The 18,532-nt window shown below is 42.1% G+C and overlaps 1 protein-coding gene across 9 annotated transcripts in view; it reads left to right on the top strand.

The window, feature by feature from the left end:
- THADA (THADA armadillo repeat containing) overlaps nt 1-18,532 on the top strand; it is a 266,610-nt gene that overhangs the window by 16,724 nt on the left and 231,354 nt on the right. For 8 of the 9 annotated variants that reach the window (XR_009762420.1, XM_061625378.1, XM_061625375.1 and 5 more), the window contains exons 8-18: nt 2,871-3,061; nt 4,343-4,437; nt 6,019-6,239; nt 7,763-8,454; nt 9,033-9,184; nt 9,291-9,446; nt 9,628-9,750; nt 11,386-11,509; nt 12,654-12,808; nt 14,074-14,287; nt 16,339-16,474. Coding sequence is in view for 8 of the 9 variants with exons in the window: in XM_061625378.1 (XP_061481362.1) it covers nt 2,871-3,061; nt 4,343-4,437; nt 6,019-6,239; nt 7,763-8,454; nt 9,033-9,184; nt 9,291-9,446; nt 9,628-9,750; nt 11,386-11,509; nt 12,654-12,808; nt 14,074-14,287; nt 16,339-16,474 (2,259 nt within the window). In the remaining variant the exon portion in view is untranslated. The remainder of the gene's footprint in view (nt 1-2,870; nt 3,062-4,342; nt 4,438-6,018; nt 6,240-7,762; nt 8,455-9,032; nt 9,185-9,290; nt 9,447-9,627; nt 9,751-11,385; nt 11,510-12,653; nt 12,809-14,073; nt 14,288-16,338; nt 16,475-18,532) is intronic. The other variant, XM_061625379.1, reaches the window with a different exon arrangement.

Genomic DNA, 18,532 nt, shown 5'->3' with positions numbered 1-18,532 from the left:
GTTCTTGTTCTACCCTTTTTGTTGTCCTTTTTATTTTTATACAATAACTATTGTAATAGTTCACTTTGTCCCTACGTACTAGTGGTTGTATAGGGTTCTGACCGTGTTTCTATCTCCTTCTGCTTTAGCTTTCCTACTATCTTTAACCATTTTAAGAGTTTCATCAATCATCCATTGAGGTCTTTCTCTCTTTTTAACTAGAGGGATTGCCTTTTTGCATTCTTTCCTGATAATGTCTCTGACTTCACTCCATAGTTCTTCTGGTTCTCTGTCAACTAAGTTTAAAGCCTCAAATCTGTTCCTTATTTGATCTTTATATGCTTCTGGGATGTTATTTAAATTGTACTTTGGCATTATGATTGCTTTGTTGTTCTTCTTTAGCTTTACTTTGATTTTCGATATTACTAATTCATGATCTGTACCACAGTCTGTTCCTGGTCTTGTTTTCACAGAAAGTATTGAACTTCTCCATCTTCTGCTCCCAAATATATAATCAATTTGATTCCCATACTGACCATTTGATGATGTCCATGTGTACAGTCATCTTTTCGGTTGCTCAAAAAATGTGTTTGCAAGAAACAAATAATTGGCTTCACAGAATTCAATAAGTCTCTCTCCTGCTTCATTTCTATCTCCTAAGCCCCATTTCCCCACAGTTCCTAATTCTTCTCTGTTCCCTACTTTTGCATTCCAGTCCCCTATGATTATCATCACATCTTGCTTTGGTGTGTGATCAATTTCCTCCTGTACTTCTGCGTAAAATCTCTCCAGTTCCTCTTCTTTTGCGTTTTCCGTTGGAGCTTAGACTTGGATGATGGTTATGTTAATAGGTTTCCTGTTAAATCTCATTGATATCACTTGCTCAGACCTTGCGTTATAGCTCCTAGTTGCTTTTGCTACATTAGTTCTCACTATTAAAGCAACCCCGCTTCTTCTTAATTTCTCATTTCCTGCATACAATATTTTGTAGTTGCCTGACTGAAGATGTCCCATTCCCATCCATTTTAATTCACTCATGCCAAGTATTGTAATGTTGTGTTCCATTTCTTGCTTGACAATTTCTAACTTTCCCTGGTTCATGCTTCTTACATTCCATGTTCGTGTTGTGTGTGTTGTACAACTCCGAACTCTCCTTTCACATCTGTGCGCATCAGCCTCTGGGCTTCCTTTCGGCTTTGACCCAGCTGCGTCATTAGTCACAAGCACTACTCATACTTGTCCGTTGTTCTTCCCCAGTAGCTCGTTGAGTACCTTCTGACCTGGGGGTCTCATCTTCCAGCACTATCTCATGTTGCATTTTGGATACTCTGTTCATAGGGTTTTCATGGTAAGAGGTATTCAGAGGTGGTTTACCATTGCCTTTCTCTGATTTTGGATGCATCTTAGTCTGGTGTTTCAGCTTTGCCCATTCTGCCTTGGTTGATCCTGCTATGAGTCTAACTTCTTGGTCTAGTTTCCTGACGGCATTGCTGTCAGCTTCTTCGACACTCTCAAATCCCCTCATCACATTAAGGTGTGCATCCTAGAGGGGGAGATGTGCCTTACGGCTACACTATTAAATAATACCAGTGTAACTTACCAAGGGTGCATTTGCTTGCTTGCTTGCTTTATTTATTTATTTTATTTATATCCCACCCTTCCCCCCAGTAGGAGCCATGGGCAGCAAACAAAAGTACTAAAAACACTCTAAAGCATCATAAAAACAGACTATAAAATATATTAAAACAAAACATCTTTAAAACATCTTAAAACAAAACATCCTTAAAAATAGCATTTTAAAAAAGCTTTAAAAACATCTTAAAAAACAAATTCCAGCACAGACTCAGCCTGGGATAAGATCTTTACTTACAAGACTTGTTGAAAGAGAAAGGTATTCAGTAGGCGCCAAAAATATAACAGAGATGGTGCCTGTCTAATATTTTAGGGGAGGGAATTCGAAAGGGTAGGTACCACCACACTAAAGATCCTCTTCCTATGTTGTGTGGAATGGACCTCCTGATAAGACGGTGTCTACAGAAGGCCCTCACCTGCAGAGTGCGGTTATCGACTGGGTATATAAAGGGTAAGACGATCTTTCAGGTATCCTGGTCCAAGCTGTATAGGGCTTTGTACACCAAAACCAGAACCTTGAACTTAGCCCAATAGCTAATAGGCAGCCAGTGCAATTCTTTCAGCAGTGTGGTGACATGTTGGTTATACCCTGGGCCATCCTGGGCTCCTGCTGGGAGGAAGGGCGGGATATAAATCAGATAATAAATAAATAAATACCCAGCCCCAGTGAGCAGTCTCATCACTGCAGCTTCCGGACCAACCTTTAGTAAATGCCCAAGAAGTTTGGTAGCTTTCTTCAGTGGCTCCTTTCCCCCTCTCAGGCCTTCACATTGGCCTTTCCACCAAGCAGTTCATGCATATTTTTAAGTTTTATATTTACAGTTGAAACTATTCCCTCTGCCTGATTCCTTCCTTCTCATATGTACCTGACAAAGAATCTCTTCAAGATGATGGGGATCAAGATCTTCTCTCTCCATTGAAGCATCCTTGGTCAGCAGTCAGTCTGGGTCATCTCTCTGATAAATTCTGGAGGGAATAAGCCCCATTTAAGTTCTTTTACTATTACAGCCTGATTTTTCTATAATGAGCCCATTGCACATTTTTTGCCCAGTCTTTCTCTCCCCACTCTCCATGCTCTGTGTGTACACATTTTCTTCACTGTCTAAATCCTGTATCTGAGAGTAGATATTAATAAAAGTAGATAGATGTGAAAACTCATGTCACAGTCAATTGATTCATGATGCCATGAGACATTTTCTTGTGTCTTTTTTTACTGCAAGAAACTAACACAGCTATTCATTTTGATATTTTTTAAAAAGAAATCTTAGTGGAAATCGCATTGCTCAAACTCGGCTGATGCATGATTTGCTGATGGGCATTAAAGTTTCAATGATGCTGATACAAAAAGTTCAAGAAAATATTCAGGAAAATTTGTGGAAGAAATTAGATTCTTCTATTTGGCAAATTATGTGTGGGCTACTGAACAGTTTTACATGCTTCTTAATTAATGGTAAGTAGTGCCAATATTTTTTTTTAAAAAAAAATGCTTCTTACTGTATTAACATTTCTCACTATATTAGTGTTTTAGTAACGAGATGATAGTTCTTCTGGAGGAGAAGCAATGAGAGAAAACCTCTTGATGGTTTGATCTACAGTGGCGCCCTGCTTTTTGGCATTCCGCTAATATGGCAGCGCCAGCGGGGCGATCAGTTGGAGCCCAGGGAGCTCGCACTCCATAGCTGATTACTGTCAGCTGGAGCGTGGCAGCTGGAATACAGTAGGGCCCCACTTTTTGGCGGTTTTTGCTTTTCAGCGGGCGCCTGGAATGTAACCTGCCGTATGAGTGAGGCCCTACTGTATCAATTTTAAGATTATAACAATACAGGGTTTGGAAGAGGGTTGTTTTGTTCTGCTCCCTGCACTGTGCCCCAAATTAATAGATGAGGAAATAAAACTAAATTATAGGATGCAGATCCTCATAGTGAGAATATGTTACTCTTGATCTTTTTGCAAAAAAGTCCTGGGCTGGATCTAGAAATCTTGTGAGTGGTGCTATATGATCATAGGAGGGATATTGATAATTTTCTTGATTCCCTTTCAACCTCCTCTGCCCCCTGAAAGTCTGCTCTGAATGGTTGGAAGATACTCAGGAACAGTGTGTGTGAAGGAGTAATTGGTGAAAGTCTTCCCCTTCCCCACTGAGAGGGAGCATGCACTGGATGACAGTCCTTTGTGGAAATTGAAGGAACCCTTCTGTTGATGAAGGGGATTTTCTGGATCCAAGCAATCTCTCTAGTAAGAGTGATCACATGTAAAAAATATTGAAAAGGGTGCTGTGTTGCGGTAATGTGAGTACACCAGCCTCAATCTAGATGCCTGCTTAATTGTAAGAACCTATTGCTTTCGCTTGTAATGTGGACACAGATTTGAAGTGCTAAAGAGGATGCATTTGTTGGGTACAGAGTCTAGATTTTTTTTCATTAATGTTTTGTGCAAGTTGCAGGAGTTCCCGTGTGTTTATTGCTGTTGGCATCACTGCTGGCATGTGACAGCTACTGTGATGGATGCAGCAACAATAAGAATGGAATATATTAAGAACACTTACAGGTAGCTGCTCTAGAAGAGAAGAATACTGTTTAAGAACTTTCCATTCTTGAAGTTTCTGGTATTCCATAGGCATCTGGCTGGCCCCTGTGAGAACAGTAGGCTGGACTGGATGGCCTGATCCAGTAGGCTCTTCTTACGTTCTTAAGCACCATTTGTAATACTAATGTATTTTCTTTTTCTGCAGAAGACCTCTTACAGACTGTCCAGACTACAGCAGGGTTGGCTGTTGTTCTTTTTATTAAGACTATGTTTGAACCAGGTGAAAAGCTACCTTGTTTGGTAAGAGCTTCTCCTTTGAAAAGTTGTGAAAAAAGAAGAAGTTTAAAGTGTACTATAGGATGGATCCAATGTATCATGGATGGGTGCATGCTTGTGCAACAGGGCTTCATCTTTCTTTCTCTCTGCAGCCATGTGCCTACCCCTATAATCTGTTCTGGAGGGCTTGTGGATCTTCTGGAGCAGATTTTTGGGGTGTGTGAGGGGCTGAAGGTGGGAGAAAAGAAGCCAGAAATTTTGTTGCACAAGTGAATTTCCACTGAGCAAAGAAATTATGTCATCCATAATGTGTTTAGTTAATTTTTTGTTCTGTCAAATTGATTGTTGATAATGGCCATTTCAGTGTTGGTTACAGGATTTCACTTTTAGTGTGTGATCTAGCTCCTGTTATAAGAGATATTAGTAATTTTATAGTAGAATCTTGTACATGTAAAGCTCCCACTTCTCCCATGGACAGGCTTCTTGTTGCTCATCTTGTGCTCACTGGCCTGTGTGTGCTGTTAATGCCAGATCGGTACACAATAAAACCACACTCGTCCATGATTTGATAATGGATGAGGGTGCCGATTTGGTGTGTATTATTGAGACCTGGGTGGGTAAGCTGGGAAGAGTTGATTTGACCCAACTTTGCCCACCTGGATGCTCGGTGCAACCCCAGACAGGCTGCAGGGGCAGGTGGGAGACGAGGAAGGGTTGCTGTGGTCTACAGAACTTCCATCTCTGTTACCAGAAAACCACTCTGTCTTGGAGCTGGCTGTGACGGCCTGCACCGGGTGTCAGGCCAAGGAGACAGCAAACTAGGGTTGCTACTGGTGTACCATCCACCCTGCTGCCCAGCAGCTTCTCTGACCAAGCTGGTGGAGGCCGTCTCTCCGTTGTGTTTTACTAATTTTGTAACTGTAACTTTTGTGTATGCTTAAGTATTTTAGGCTGCAATCCAGTACCCATTTACTTGACAGTCAGTCACGTTGAACTTAGTAGGATATGGAAACCTTATTCATGTCAAACCCATTTGAATTCAACCAGAGTTTTTCTCAAGTGTACATAGGATTGCACCCTTAGTATTTATTTTACCCTAGCTACTTATTAAGCATACAAAGGAGCAGGCTGCCAGTCCTCTAAACATTTCTTGAATCTATTGCATTCTTTATTTCTGATAACTTGTGGTGATCGTACACTGATGTAAGTAAGTGGTGATTACACAAGAATTTGGTGAGTTGTTCTGCGTTGAGAATCTCAAGGAAATTACTGAGACAGGTATCGGAAAGTGCTGCAGTGCATTTGCCTGATTTTCCCTTTGAGGATGATTTAATATTTATATTCTAAATTGAAAGTTTGGGAGAAGTAGCTGTCTTTTAAAAGTCTAGCACTGATCCAAGGCAGCGAAGAGTCCACAACTTTTTGAGATTTACTCATAGTACTTGGGCTTAATATTGCCAGGACAAAAGGACAAACATGCAAAGAAAACTTGTTACAGTTCTGTATTGTGCCACTTCCTTGCAGTTTTATACTGGTCTCATAAAGCATAGTCTTACGCCCCCTCCCCCTCCTGTGGTTTCATTAGCATTGTATTACCTTTTGCAGATCAGTGACTTGCTGTGCGGTTCACTGAAATGTTCTGACATGCCAGATTGGTTTGTGGAGAGCTGCAGGAGCCTTTGTACTGCTGACCTTTCTGACTCGGTCCTCCTTTTTCTTTGCCATGGGGCACTTGCCATGTTAGAGTGGAAGAATGACAGCATGGACTGGAATGCAGAGAAACTGCTGTTGGATATTGCCTTGGCTTTGTTGACCTTGAGTACACGGTAAAACTACATTTTAAGACTGTGTGTTATTTATTTAGATACAACTTGGGTTCACCCATTTTTTAGAGGTCAGGTTGTATTATAAGTGAACACACTAGTAAACATTCAAATATTAGTTGGGCTAAATAAAACATCACATCCTAGTAGATCCTTAAATACAACCACCACAAGCCAGCCCAAATTAAAGATCTTGTAATGCTTTGGAAAGGGGCCCTAGGCTTTGGCAGGTCATTATGGGAAGAGAATTCCATTATAGTGGGACAGCAATCAAGAGTGTCACTTTATATGGCTAACTATAGCCTTACAGCTGAATCCTTAATCAATATTAGCTGAAGCATTGAACTGGCTTAAATTTAGAAACTATTACTTGACTAGGTTGTGTAGTGAGGACTTTTTTTCCCACTCGGACACAGGGCTGTGGAGTCGAAGTCGTGGAGTCAGAGTCAGAGTCGTGAGCAATCTGGGGTGGAGTTGGAGTCGGTAGAAATGTACCGACTCAGACTTTGACTCCTTCATAAATGGCAAATGTATATTAACTAGTAATAACGAATTTACTGTAGTAAAATGGTAGCACAAGGCATTTCATCACCACCACGTGAATCCAGAGCTTGGAAAAGTTACGTTTTTAAACTACAACTCCCACGAGCCCAATCCCTGGGGCTGATGGGAGTTGTAGTTTAAAAAGGAGTCTGAGTCGGACAGTAGAAAAATAGAGGAGTCAGAGTCGAAGGTCTGGTGTACCGACTCTACAGCCCTGCTTGGACAATGTGGATCCACAGGAAGAAAAATGATTGCTTGGTTAGATCTCTTGGTGCAGCTGTTTGTCGTAACTGAGAGCAGCTTGGGTGCCATAACACCGTGTTTTTCAGATGGATATCTTTGCCTTGAAGCCAGGAAAAGCAGCTGCCAAGAATCTTACCAGATCTCTAGTTTCCTTCCCACAAGGGAGTAGAGGAGATTGCCCATCACTAAAGATAGAGTAGATGGGTAGCCTGAGTCAGTAAAGCCATGCAGGATAAGTAATCAGAAGATCTGCCTCAGCCAGAAAAAACAGGCATGTGTTAGGACAGATCTCTAGCTGATGTTTAGCTTGTCCATCAGGAGGATACTGACTGCAAGTAGCCATAGTGGTTTGTCCCCTGGAAATGGAATACAAGACCATAGAACACACAGCCCAGATATGTTTTGTTTAAGATACATTGATGCTTTTCTCTGTGACCAGAAAAGAGTGGGTGGAGGAGGGCAGAGGGATGAAAGAGAGAACAGATATTCATCTCTGATCTGCCCTCTGATTTCATAGTGTGAACAATACCACAATAAAATGCTTTACTGAAGTGCTTTTGGAAGAATAAATTCTTTAAATGAGAAACGTATTATCCTGTATAGTACCTAGGATAGTATGCTAATAGTATGCGTGGAGCTTTCTAATGCTGTGAAAATGGGCAAACATTTGAAGATCAAAACTGCCAGTTGTGAAATATGATAATCTTCCTCCACTCTGCTTCTCTGCTTCTCTCTTAAAGGCTAAAAGAATCTGTTATGGCGGCATCTCTGTCCAGAATTTTAGCTATGTGGACCAACTCAGCATTGGATGCTCTTCAGTCAAGTTCTGAAAACCTGAAGTTCAGTCTCAATGGAAACTCAGAAACAATTAGAAAGATGCTGGATTATGTGTATGCACATTGGGAACATCCTCTAGATGCTGTTAGACACCAGACCAAACAGATATTTAAGAATCTCCTCCAAATTCACCAGGCCTGTGTGCAAGGGTCTGTTGTAAAACTAGACCCTTTCTTCTCAGGGCTAATTGACAGCTTGCTAAGTTTAGAATGGCATGTTAAAGGCAAATACTCATCACTCGGCTATCTTGTTGAGTGTGTGGGTATTGAAAATATTCTTGCAATGGACAGGACAATTCCTGTACAGATTTTGGGTGTAATGAATGATCAGTCTTTTGCACCTTATGCAAGTGATTTATTGGAAACTATGTTTGTGAATCACAAGAAACATCTTGCATCCATGCTGGAAGGAAACACCTGGATTTACAATTGGCATGAGACGTGGGTGTCTCCCCTGCTTTTAATTTTGTGTGATGGAAATCCAGAGCAAGCCACCTATGTAACAGATTATTATCTGCCAAAGTTGTTGAAATGCAGCCCTGAAAGCTTGAACCACATGATTAAAATACTCCATACTTCAGCTGAATCTAATGTTGGTAAGATCAGACTTTGTATCTTGTATTTAAGGGATGTTTAAACCTGGCAGGCAATGGTGCTGTGCTGTTTAGCTTGTTTTTGCATATATTTGTCTGCAAAGTGGGGGTATGAGAGATTCCAGGATCTTAACTGCATCTTAATACAGAATGTATGACATGTAAATGGTATTATATATAAAGCAGAATAGAGCCATTTTTATGTTGAATAGACACTATGGCCAGCCATTTCATTTTTTTTGCAGATACTGTGAAATACAAGCATTGGTTTTCAGATTTTCCTCATGAAAATGGCTGTGTAGTGCTATGGTACCCTAAAGGCTAACTGGCATGAGCCTTCATAGGCAAGGCCCTGTACATTAGATGCATGAAGTGGATTCTGAAGATGGGGTGTGCGTGTGTGCATGCATGCTATATTCAATTGGTTAATGTTGTGCCATGGTGCTGCTGTCTGAACCATTTCTATATCTCATACAAGTTAAACATGTGTGAAAACAGTTTGGCTCCAAAAACAGAATTGACAGAAGGAGATTCATAACTAATATGTTATTGTTAATAAGACAAAACAATATTTTATTTAGGATCTTTCAATACTAGAGGCGCACTTGGAGCCTTGATGGCATGCTTGAGAACAGCCAGAGCTCACGGGCACTTACAGTTTATAGACATGATGCAGAGTGGCCTTGTATCCATTGGCTGTATAAAACAAGGCTTAGTTCATCAACATGATCAGGTACAATTCTAAGTATTTTTGTGTAAGTATGCTCTTTTAATTTAAAAATTTATTATTACAGAGAAAAAACAAACTTCATTAAAAGCTCACCTGATTATTTTTACAGGTGCGAACAGATGCTTTGGGTTTGCTTTGTGAAAGTCACAGGAGCACAGAAATTATTTCCATAGAAGAGATGCAGCTGATTCAGTTTTTTATTAGATACAACTTGAACAGCCAGTCTCCAGCTGTGAGGCAGCAGATCTGTTCTCTACTGAAAAAGGTAACCTCTAAATATGAACTTAGAATTCCATATCCCCCCATCTTGAAGTCCTGTACATATTGCAACAAAATGGTCTGCAAGTCAAACATTATGTTTTGCCTTTGTTTTTTAAATATGAAATCAGTTGTGATGCCATCTTCAATGTTTCTAATTGGGTGATGTGTTGTTTCTTTTAAAAAAGTTATTCTGCCGGATACATGAGAGCTCCCAGACTGTTCATAAAATGCAGCAAATGAAGTCCAAGCAAGGCCTAATGAAGCATTCTGTTATATGGAATCCATTAATGACTTTGCAACAGTACAAGGTATGTGTGTGCTAAAATGTCTCTGTTGATATATTTGCCTAAGAATGTCACTTTGCTTGGCTGCTGACAGGTAGCGCTGCAAACTATAGCGTGATGGCAGACTTCTGTCAGCTGCTGAGTCAACAAAGGAGGGAGACGAAGATGGTGGAGGCAGGCAGGAAGGCGTAAAGGAAGAGGGTGGCTTTGACAACTGGTAAAGGGAGAAGGGTTTGTGGGGGTAGGTGGTGTTGGCAAGCAGGGGCACTGCCCCTAGTAAAGAATATAAGAACTGTGTTGCAATTTCAAATAATCCAGTCGCCAAAAAAGTGGAGAGTGCAATCTGTGTGTGGCAAAGAACATTCAGATATGAGATTGGAAGGGAGTCATATGAAACTGCCATATAGTGACTCAGACCATTGGTTCATCTAACCCAGTAACATCTGTACTGTCAGGCAGTACAGGAATACCCTGCTATACGGACCTTCACTTTAAGGACACTCACAAGTATAGACATACTTACAGTAGCACCATTCCCCTTTTTACGTACTTCGCTTCGCAAGAACGGACACTTAACCTTTGGTTGTGGCCTGTTCTTTCAGTGGGGGGTGGGGGTGGAAAGACGCGACCACGAATCAGCTGGGAGGCGCGATCGTGGTCAGCTGAGAGGTGCAGCAGCGCAGCAGCAGAGGCTTTAGCATGGGCCTTTGAGGTTCCGTGTGAAGGAGAGGTGGCACAGTGGCAGCGCAAGTGAAAAAAGGTAGTGCTTCACTTTAAGTACATTTTTGGTTTACGTACTCGCTCTGGACCCATTGCGTACATTAATGCGGGGTATTCCTGTAGCTCTCTCCAGTTTCTCCAGTTGGGTATTCCAAGAACTGAATCCAGTACCTTTCTGCACAGAACTCTACCCCTGTCTATGGCCTGTCCCAAAACAACGATGGATCCTTCATCCTGCTATGGGCTCTAATGTCTAGGCAGCAAACCAACCTGCCACTGTTCCCTGTAGGAATTTTCAGGCCCTGAAGTGCTGCTAGGCATTCCAGCAAACTATTCCACTCACCTAGACCTGGACCCCTAGTGAAATTTAGTGCAGGCAACTTGGAGAGGGTAGAATATCCTTGTATTGTGGGGAGGTCTTGAGAAGCAAGTTAGGAGCACAGGGAAAGGGAGAGAACTAAAATGTGGGAAGGATGGAAATGTGGAAATAAGGCTGAGAACTTGTAAAAGTGTATTGGCTCACTGTGGTTGAGTTTCAAACATGTTTTCTAATAAAGGAGTGTATTTTTTTTCCTGTTGTGATCTCTGTGGGAATAATTTTCAAAAGTACACCTTGGAGAAAAATTGTACCTTTTGAGGAAGCTCATAGTGAAGATCAGAAATGCAAAAGTGGACAAGGAGAAGTAAGGGAAAGTAGTAAAAAAAAGTTTATTGTCAAATTTGGGGCTTGGCAAAACCCTTTTGGCTGCTAGAAAGGGTAACTAGATAGTAGGACTATCTCATAGGTTGGGTGAAAGGATTAATGAAAATGTGTTTAGTCAGTGAGAGTTGATCAACCATATGTATAAATCCTAACTGCTTGCATAGGTCAAAATATCTCCTCCCCTTTCAAGATGGTCTTCTGTTTGATCTGTTTGTGGTTGCTGTTCTGATCCTTAGGATTTCATGTCCTCTCTCTGTGGTATACTTTTTGGAGCTCTGTTTCCTGGTTCATCCCACCCAACCAGATTTACTGCACTGACTCTTTTGGGATTAATAGCTGAAACGTTCCCTGTATCAGAAGGTAAGCTGTCTTGAAAATGGGATGGGGAAGGGTTTTGTGAAATGGCAGGTTATATTACAACGGAAGATAGTTGCTTTTCTCAAACTTACTTACCTTCTCACATGGTCACCTGCTTTTTCTTGCTTTATCTTAGCCAAAACATAACAGTAGTTGGAGGTGCAAGAACAATTTATTTTGGAAGACAAGCACTCCAGTACTTGGACAGTGCAGCACTTCAAGTGCCGTATGGCTCATTTGTGTCTTCTGATAGGCTTGCTTGTTTGTCTCTAATGGGTGTATTCCAGTAGCTCAGTTTTATCTGTTTTCCTAGACCTTTAAGCTAAGCATGTACAAGGAGATGGGAGGGCTTGAAGCAGACTGAGGCAATGGTGTAGCCCTGCAACATTTTGAGTATCCACACGCAACAAAATTATCAGGTGTTCATAAATTTAAGAATTGCATGCATAAGTATGAAGTTGTACATATATGTGTGTTTTACTGTGTTCTATTTTATAATGCAATGAGCAGTGGCTTAAACTGGTCCTAATTGCTGTATGGATGCATGTTCAATTGGAATGTGGTAAAACACACACATTTGCTCTTCATAATTGAGGGGGCACATAGTATTTTCTATTTATGTATGTGAACCTGGACACACAAAGTCAAGTGTGAATTGACTGTACAGGGGAAGTTGCTGTATGTTTCAGTTGTAAAATGGAACATCAGCCTGCCTCTTTTTAGCCAGTTATTGATCTTGAGTGACTCACAATATGAGGAAACTTTTTGGCACCATATTCCTTCCACTATGATGGCATGATAACTTTAGGGTTCTCCACATAGCAGGCAACTCCAAAGGAACAACTCACCACAAGGAGGAAGATGTCAAATAGTTCATTGTAAAACACTCATTGTGCAGGATCTTCATATTAAGCTGCCCTCCATACGCTTTTTTTTAAGCGATGCTAGGTCTCAACTTTTTGTGTATTATGAAAGTCCAACCTGTAAATTAAACACAAGTCCCCTAAGTTATTTCTACTACATTAACATCAAACTGTGGACTGTAATACAGTCAAGTACTAAATATCTGTAAGTGTAAAAAAACATAATACAAGTCGTTTTCCCCCATGGCTGTAATAAAAACACTGTGGTTGGGTTTCTTTTAAAGCAGGCCAGAGCCAAGAATTATTTCAGATTGCTCAAGAAGTCAACCTTCCTCGCATTCAGACTCTACTCCACTGTTTTGCTAGCACTTTTGAGGAAGTAAAGATCTTGGCATTTGATCTTCTGACGAACCTTCATCCTGTCTTGCCTTATTTCCAGGTATATATAAAGTTTATAAATACAATATCGTCAGTTCTGTCAAAATCTGTGATTTTGTTTATTGAATGCTTAAACATTGGCTTCAGACATTACATCAAGAGATGGCTTTGTTTACCAGTGTCTAACCTTTTTTTTCCTAAATGAAACATTCTTGTTACATTGAAGGGGAAGGGAGGGGACAAGCTTTGCATAGGTTGATATGAATGCATTGTTTAGCAACTAGTTTTCCTGATGGACCATTTGGAAGCTGTTGTGAGCCCCACAGAAAGGGGAGGAGGACTTTGAATGGGATCACGGTTCCAGTGACGGGCCTACAGGTGTGCTGGATTCTGAAATCTCTCACACCACAGACAGTGACAGTTGTACCCCTGTATCTCCAGTTACCTGCAAGGAGGCTCAGCCCAGTCAGAGCCTCTCCGCTGAATGTTCATCCCCTTCCAACGCCTGCTTCGCTGCCGCCACAGCGCACACACCCTTCCTCTGATGGGGAGGATCTTGCTGAGGCAGAGCCACCGCCCTCGTCTGGTGCATGAAGGCTGTTGCGCCGGCAAATTCATTGCACTCCCACAGCCCCTCTGAGGAGCTCTTGTTTCCGTGCGCGTTCTCAACAGTGACACTCAGTTCGTGCAAGTAGGGAGCTTGCCTATCCTTAAGCATGGTGAAGGGGGTGTGACTAGTTGCTGCGACGTCTTAGTGCAGTATAGTCGTGTCTAGTTACTCTTTGTAAAGATGCTGAAATCTGTAAGCTGATTCATGAAGCGCTCTGAACTGAAACTTTCTATTAAATCTACTAAAGAAAAATACACCTTTATGTTCATGTCTGACTTCAGTGGGTTCGGGCAGGACAGAAGGAGTTAAAAGGCAGCCAGAACCTCCCCACCCTACTGCCAACATACCCCAAAGTGGGGCTCCTCCTCCTCCTCCTGTTCACTATTCTTTTTTTCTTTTTCTTTTTTGCCTCTGGTTGGCAGCTGAGTTAGGGATTGGGCTGGCTAGAACTAATTAGCAGTCTGGATTTGGTTCGGGGGCCCTTTCATTGTGCCACTGCTGCTTACATGTATTTGAAGATTAGGGAAACTAGATCTATTTTAGTGGTTCTTGGTTGTTTGTTTGAAAAGTTCTTTTCCAGTACATTGGTTTCTCTTCCCATCTGAAAGCAGTAACTTATTTCTTACTATTTTTTCAACACAAAAGACTGGATTAGAACTTTAATCAGTATGGTACTCAACAAACTTGATTTAAAACTGTTGAATGTTTTACTTAAGGATCCTGAGAAACTGCAGCCGTTGTTTCAAGTAGCAATGCAACTCAGCACAAGTGCCAAGCCCTATGACTGTGTGACTGCTTCCTATTTGCTGAACTTCTTAACACATCAGAAAGGCCTGCGGAAGAGCTGCTTAAGCAACCATCCACTTCTGGACACATTTCAGCCAGATGAGGGCACATCTGCTGATCCAGTGGAGGAGAACACGTTGGCTGGTCAGTATTAAGCAGAAGAGGGAGCATTGTTCCCTTCCCACTTCCCCCAAACCTCCAATATATCTTGACAGCTCCTGTTGTGACCATAGAAGATAGCTGATTTGAAAACCCCTAATAAATAGTTACAATCATAGTTTAAAGTTTGTCACTGGCTGTGGATCCATTGGTGGCTTAGGGCTAGCAGAAAACACTTCTGCTCATGCAAGATAAAACATCTGATTTTCACCTGTCCCCCTTAAGAACTGCAGCCCCCCATGCCATACCCCATCATAATCTAGAGGGTCACCTAGCCCACCAGAGCAGGTTTTGCGTTGGGCAGGAGTAGGGAGGGGTGATTGGTGAACGTTGAATACTCTGCCTTCTGAAAGCAGAAGGGCTTGTTGCTAGTGCAAAGCCACTGTATCCAGTGTCTTGACTTACTCACCCTTATTAGTACGAGTAGATGAGTTTTTTCTCCTTTTTGCTAAACTGTTGCTGTTTTACATGTCCAATATTAACATAGTCTTTCAAGGCATCTACTACTGGTATTAAATTGTGGAATCTGGGGGGAGAAGAGAAAGAGTGGATTGCTTGGTGGGGTTTGAGAGAGTTGTTTGCCAGGAGAGAGTGAAGAAGGAGGGGGGTGGAGTTCAGATTAGTATTGAGTAAAACCATATGCTTATGTGCCTTAAGAAGAAATCTTGTTAATCTTGTTAGCTTTGTTATCTGTAATAAATACTTAATTTGGTTTACCAAAGGCCTGATCCTTGGCTGGGGTTTCACAGACCAGAAGGGAGGGTAAGGTAATGACCAAGGCTGAAGGGGAACTGTAACAAATGGTGGCAGCGGTAAAGAGAATAACAATACCAGTATTCAGAGTCTCTGGGAATACTAGTATTGGGACGTTACTGGTGGTTGCCTAGCAGGGGGATCTGTTGAGATCTGTGCTAGAGCGGGGAGAGAAATCATAAGAGAGAGCGGTCCGGACTGGTGGAGTCCCTGGTGGTGCCTAGAGACAGGCAGTAACCACGAGCAGGTAGGAACCTGACAGGGAGAGCCAGGGAAGGACGCCTCACATTGTCTTTTTGAAACCTCACATTTGACTCAGTAATCATTAACAGCTTTTTAGAATTTCCTGCTTTTGTTGATTTGCTCCTTGATTTCTATTTTCTATCAACTGGGGAACTGTTATTGAAGGGCAATATAGAAATATCTTTAATAAATAAATTCTATTCCTCCACAGTGATTAAAAAGTTGCATGTGTCTTGCCTCAAATTATATCTGGCCTGATTTAATGTCCTCAAAGTCAGATGCCACTTCTTATCATTAGCTATGGAAAAACATTCCAATTATTATTTCATAGCAAATTTGATGGACACCAGGGGGAAGGTTGCATTGCTGCCCCAATATATGTGTGTATGTTCAGTTCCTCTTCCTATTCTTGTGTGTTTTCTGTTTTCATGATCAACTTTGTCTCCAGAAGTGGCTCTTCACTGGGATCCATTGCTCACTTCTCTGTTTATTATTAAACATAACCCCTAAATCTAGCAGTGATCTGAATAAGGATTTGGAAGCTGCAGGGGTATCGGATGGATCAGGTTCAAGGCTAAGAGCTTACTGCTGAACATAGAGAGACCATTGCATCCAAGGCTGTTGGGCAGGAGCCCCCACAGGAACCTCCCAAACTACCCTCATGGGCACCTTTTCCTGAGCCTGAAGAATTAGATGCCTCCCATCGCACATCACCAGTCTGGTGGCAGAGGGAGTGCATCAGAAGGGTGGCCATGGAATGGAGGAGGAGTGCCCATGTGAGAGCCTGGAGGAAGTAATTTGGAGACAGAGAGTTCAAAGGCCTCAGTCTCATCTGAACCTTTGTCAGAGCAAGTTGCTCCCTTGGAACTATCAATGGTCCACCAGCCATGTCACCAGCTATGTCACCAGCTGTGCTTCTTTCTTAATGGAATATGGCATCAGACCTTAACAAAATTGTTAAAGAACATGATTTTGTCTAGAATTGTCTGGAAGACTTTAACAATGATCACTTTGCTTTTTCTGTTTGTATTTATATATAGTTATCAAATACTTGTTGATAAACCTTGAAGAAGAAATACTGCAAGCAGATAAATCATTACTGCAAGCAGCTGCTTCGTTCCCAATGTATGGCAGAGTACATTGTATAACAGGAGCTTTTCACCAATTACCATTAAAGTGAGTAATGTTACCCCTGTACAGTTATCAGAACAGGGATCAAATAACTTGTGTTGGAAGTGTGGGGCTGTGTGCACTGGTCCCACCCTCCACTATCCATGTGCCTGCCAGCTCCGCTTCCAGCCTGAAGGGGGTTTCTAACCATGTTCAGGTTAAGGCACTTATAAAGGCACTTAGAGCGCACAGGGTTCCTGACCAAGGGAGTCCTCTAAGCACACTCAGCTGAATACAGTTAGAAGCTCCCTCCAGACTTTCACACTAGATGTACAAAGGTCAGAGGTTGAGCTATTGGGGATGCTGGGGGTAGGACTGACATGTATGTCCAGCAGCCCTACAGACCCTAGTTCTGTAACGCCCAAATGGTGTTTTACTGAACATTAATATTAATAACCATTTTGTTGTTAAATGCCTTCAAGTTGATTACTACTTATGGCGACGCTATGAACCTTTTTTTGGATATATGCATAGGGTTTTCATGGTAAGAGGTATTCAGATATTATAGAGTTGTAAAAGGTTCAGAAGAGGGCAACCAGAATGATCAAGCGGATGGAGCGACTCCCTTATGAGGAAAGGTTGCAGCATTTGGGGCTTTTTAGTTTAGAGAAAAGGCGGGTCAGAGGAGACATGATAGAAGTGTATAAAATTATGCATGGCATTGAGAAAGTGGATAGAGAAAAGTTCTTCTCCCTCTCTCATAATACTAGAACTCGTGGACATTCAAAGAAGCTGAATGTTGGAAGATTCAGGACAGACAAAAGGAAGTACTTCTTTACTCAGCGCATAGTTAAACTATGGAATTTTCTCCCACAAGATGCAGTAATGGCCACCAGCTTGGACGGCTTTAAAAGAAGATTAGACAAATTCATGGAGGACAGGGCTATCAATGGCTACTAGCCATGATGGCTGTGCTCTGCCACCCTAGTCAGAGGCAGCATGCTTCTGAAAACCAGTTGCCAGAAGCCTCAGGAGGGGAGAGTGTTCTTGCACTCAGGTCCTGCTTGCTGGGCTTTCCCCAGGCACCTGGTTGGCCACTGTGAGAACAGGATGCTGGACTAGATGGACCACTGGCCTGATCCAGCAGGCTCTTCTTATGTTCTTATGTTCAGATGTGGTTTACCATTGCCTTCCTCTAAGCCTGCGGCACCCGGTATTCCCAGGTGGTCTCCCAAACGTGTTCAGGGTAGTATTGCTGTAGGCTAATAACCATTACCATTGGCTTTATGTTTCGTTTAATATTTACATTATGTTTTACTATTTATTGTAAACTTCATACAGAAATTTGTTATGGGGTGGCATACAAATCCTGAAAACAGATCAGTAAATTAAACAGCAATGGTATCAATTGGCTTTGTCACTGCTATAGATTCAGGGTAGGGGAACCTTGGGGCCAGGGACTGAATGCAGCCCTCCAGGCCTCTCTGTTTGGCCCTCGGAACTCTCCCCAGGCCACACCCTTAATTGGCCCTGCCTCGCACCCTGACTATTTTTGCCAGACTGGAATGTATCCTTGAACTCTGGCAGTGCCTGTTGCTTCCCAAGATGGAGTATAGAGGAGGTGTGTGAGTGTTTGTAGAAACTAGCCCTCTGGCACAAAGATAAAATGGATGTACATTTGTTGCTGCACCCACATTTGCCTCTGGCCCTGTCCACCACTGGCATGTGGCCCTTGCAAGGCTGACTGGAAGTGAGTGTGGCCCTCAGGCTGGAAATGGTTCCCCATCTCTGCTATGGCTGCATGTAGCTGTAATGCTGCGGAGGTGTGCTTGTGCCAACAAACTCTTACTTATTTTATTTAAAAAAATTTTTTACCCACTCTTGGTTGCAAATGACATTCCTTTGGAGGCCAGTCTTTCTGTTTATGCAGTCCCATTACAACTATCAGAGTTGGCCTTGCCAAGCAGCTGGATGTAGCTACCAGCTACAAGGTGGCATTGTGCAGGGAGAGAGATGATGACAGGAATTGGTGTCTGGTGCAGTAAGATTTTTTAAAGTGTTAGCTCTTTGGGGGGTGAGGAGTGCCTTTTTAGGGCTCCACTTGGGGCAGCAAAATGTCTTGGG

The sequence above is a fragment of the Rhineura floridana genome, chromosome 4 (assembly GCF_030035675.1).
Source record: "Rhineura floridana isolate rRhiFlo1 chromosome 4, rRhiFlo1.hap2, whole genome shotgun sequence".
NCBI lineage: Eukaryota > Metazoa > Chordata > Lepidosauria > Squamata > Rhineuridae > Rhineura > Rhineura floridana.
The sequence above is the reverse complement of the archived record's forward strand: the minus strand, read 5'-3'. Positions and strand labels throughout refer to the sequence as shown.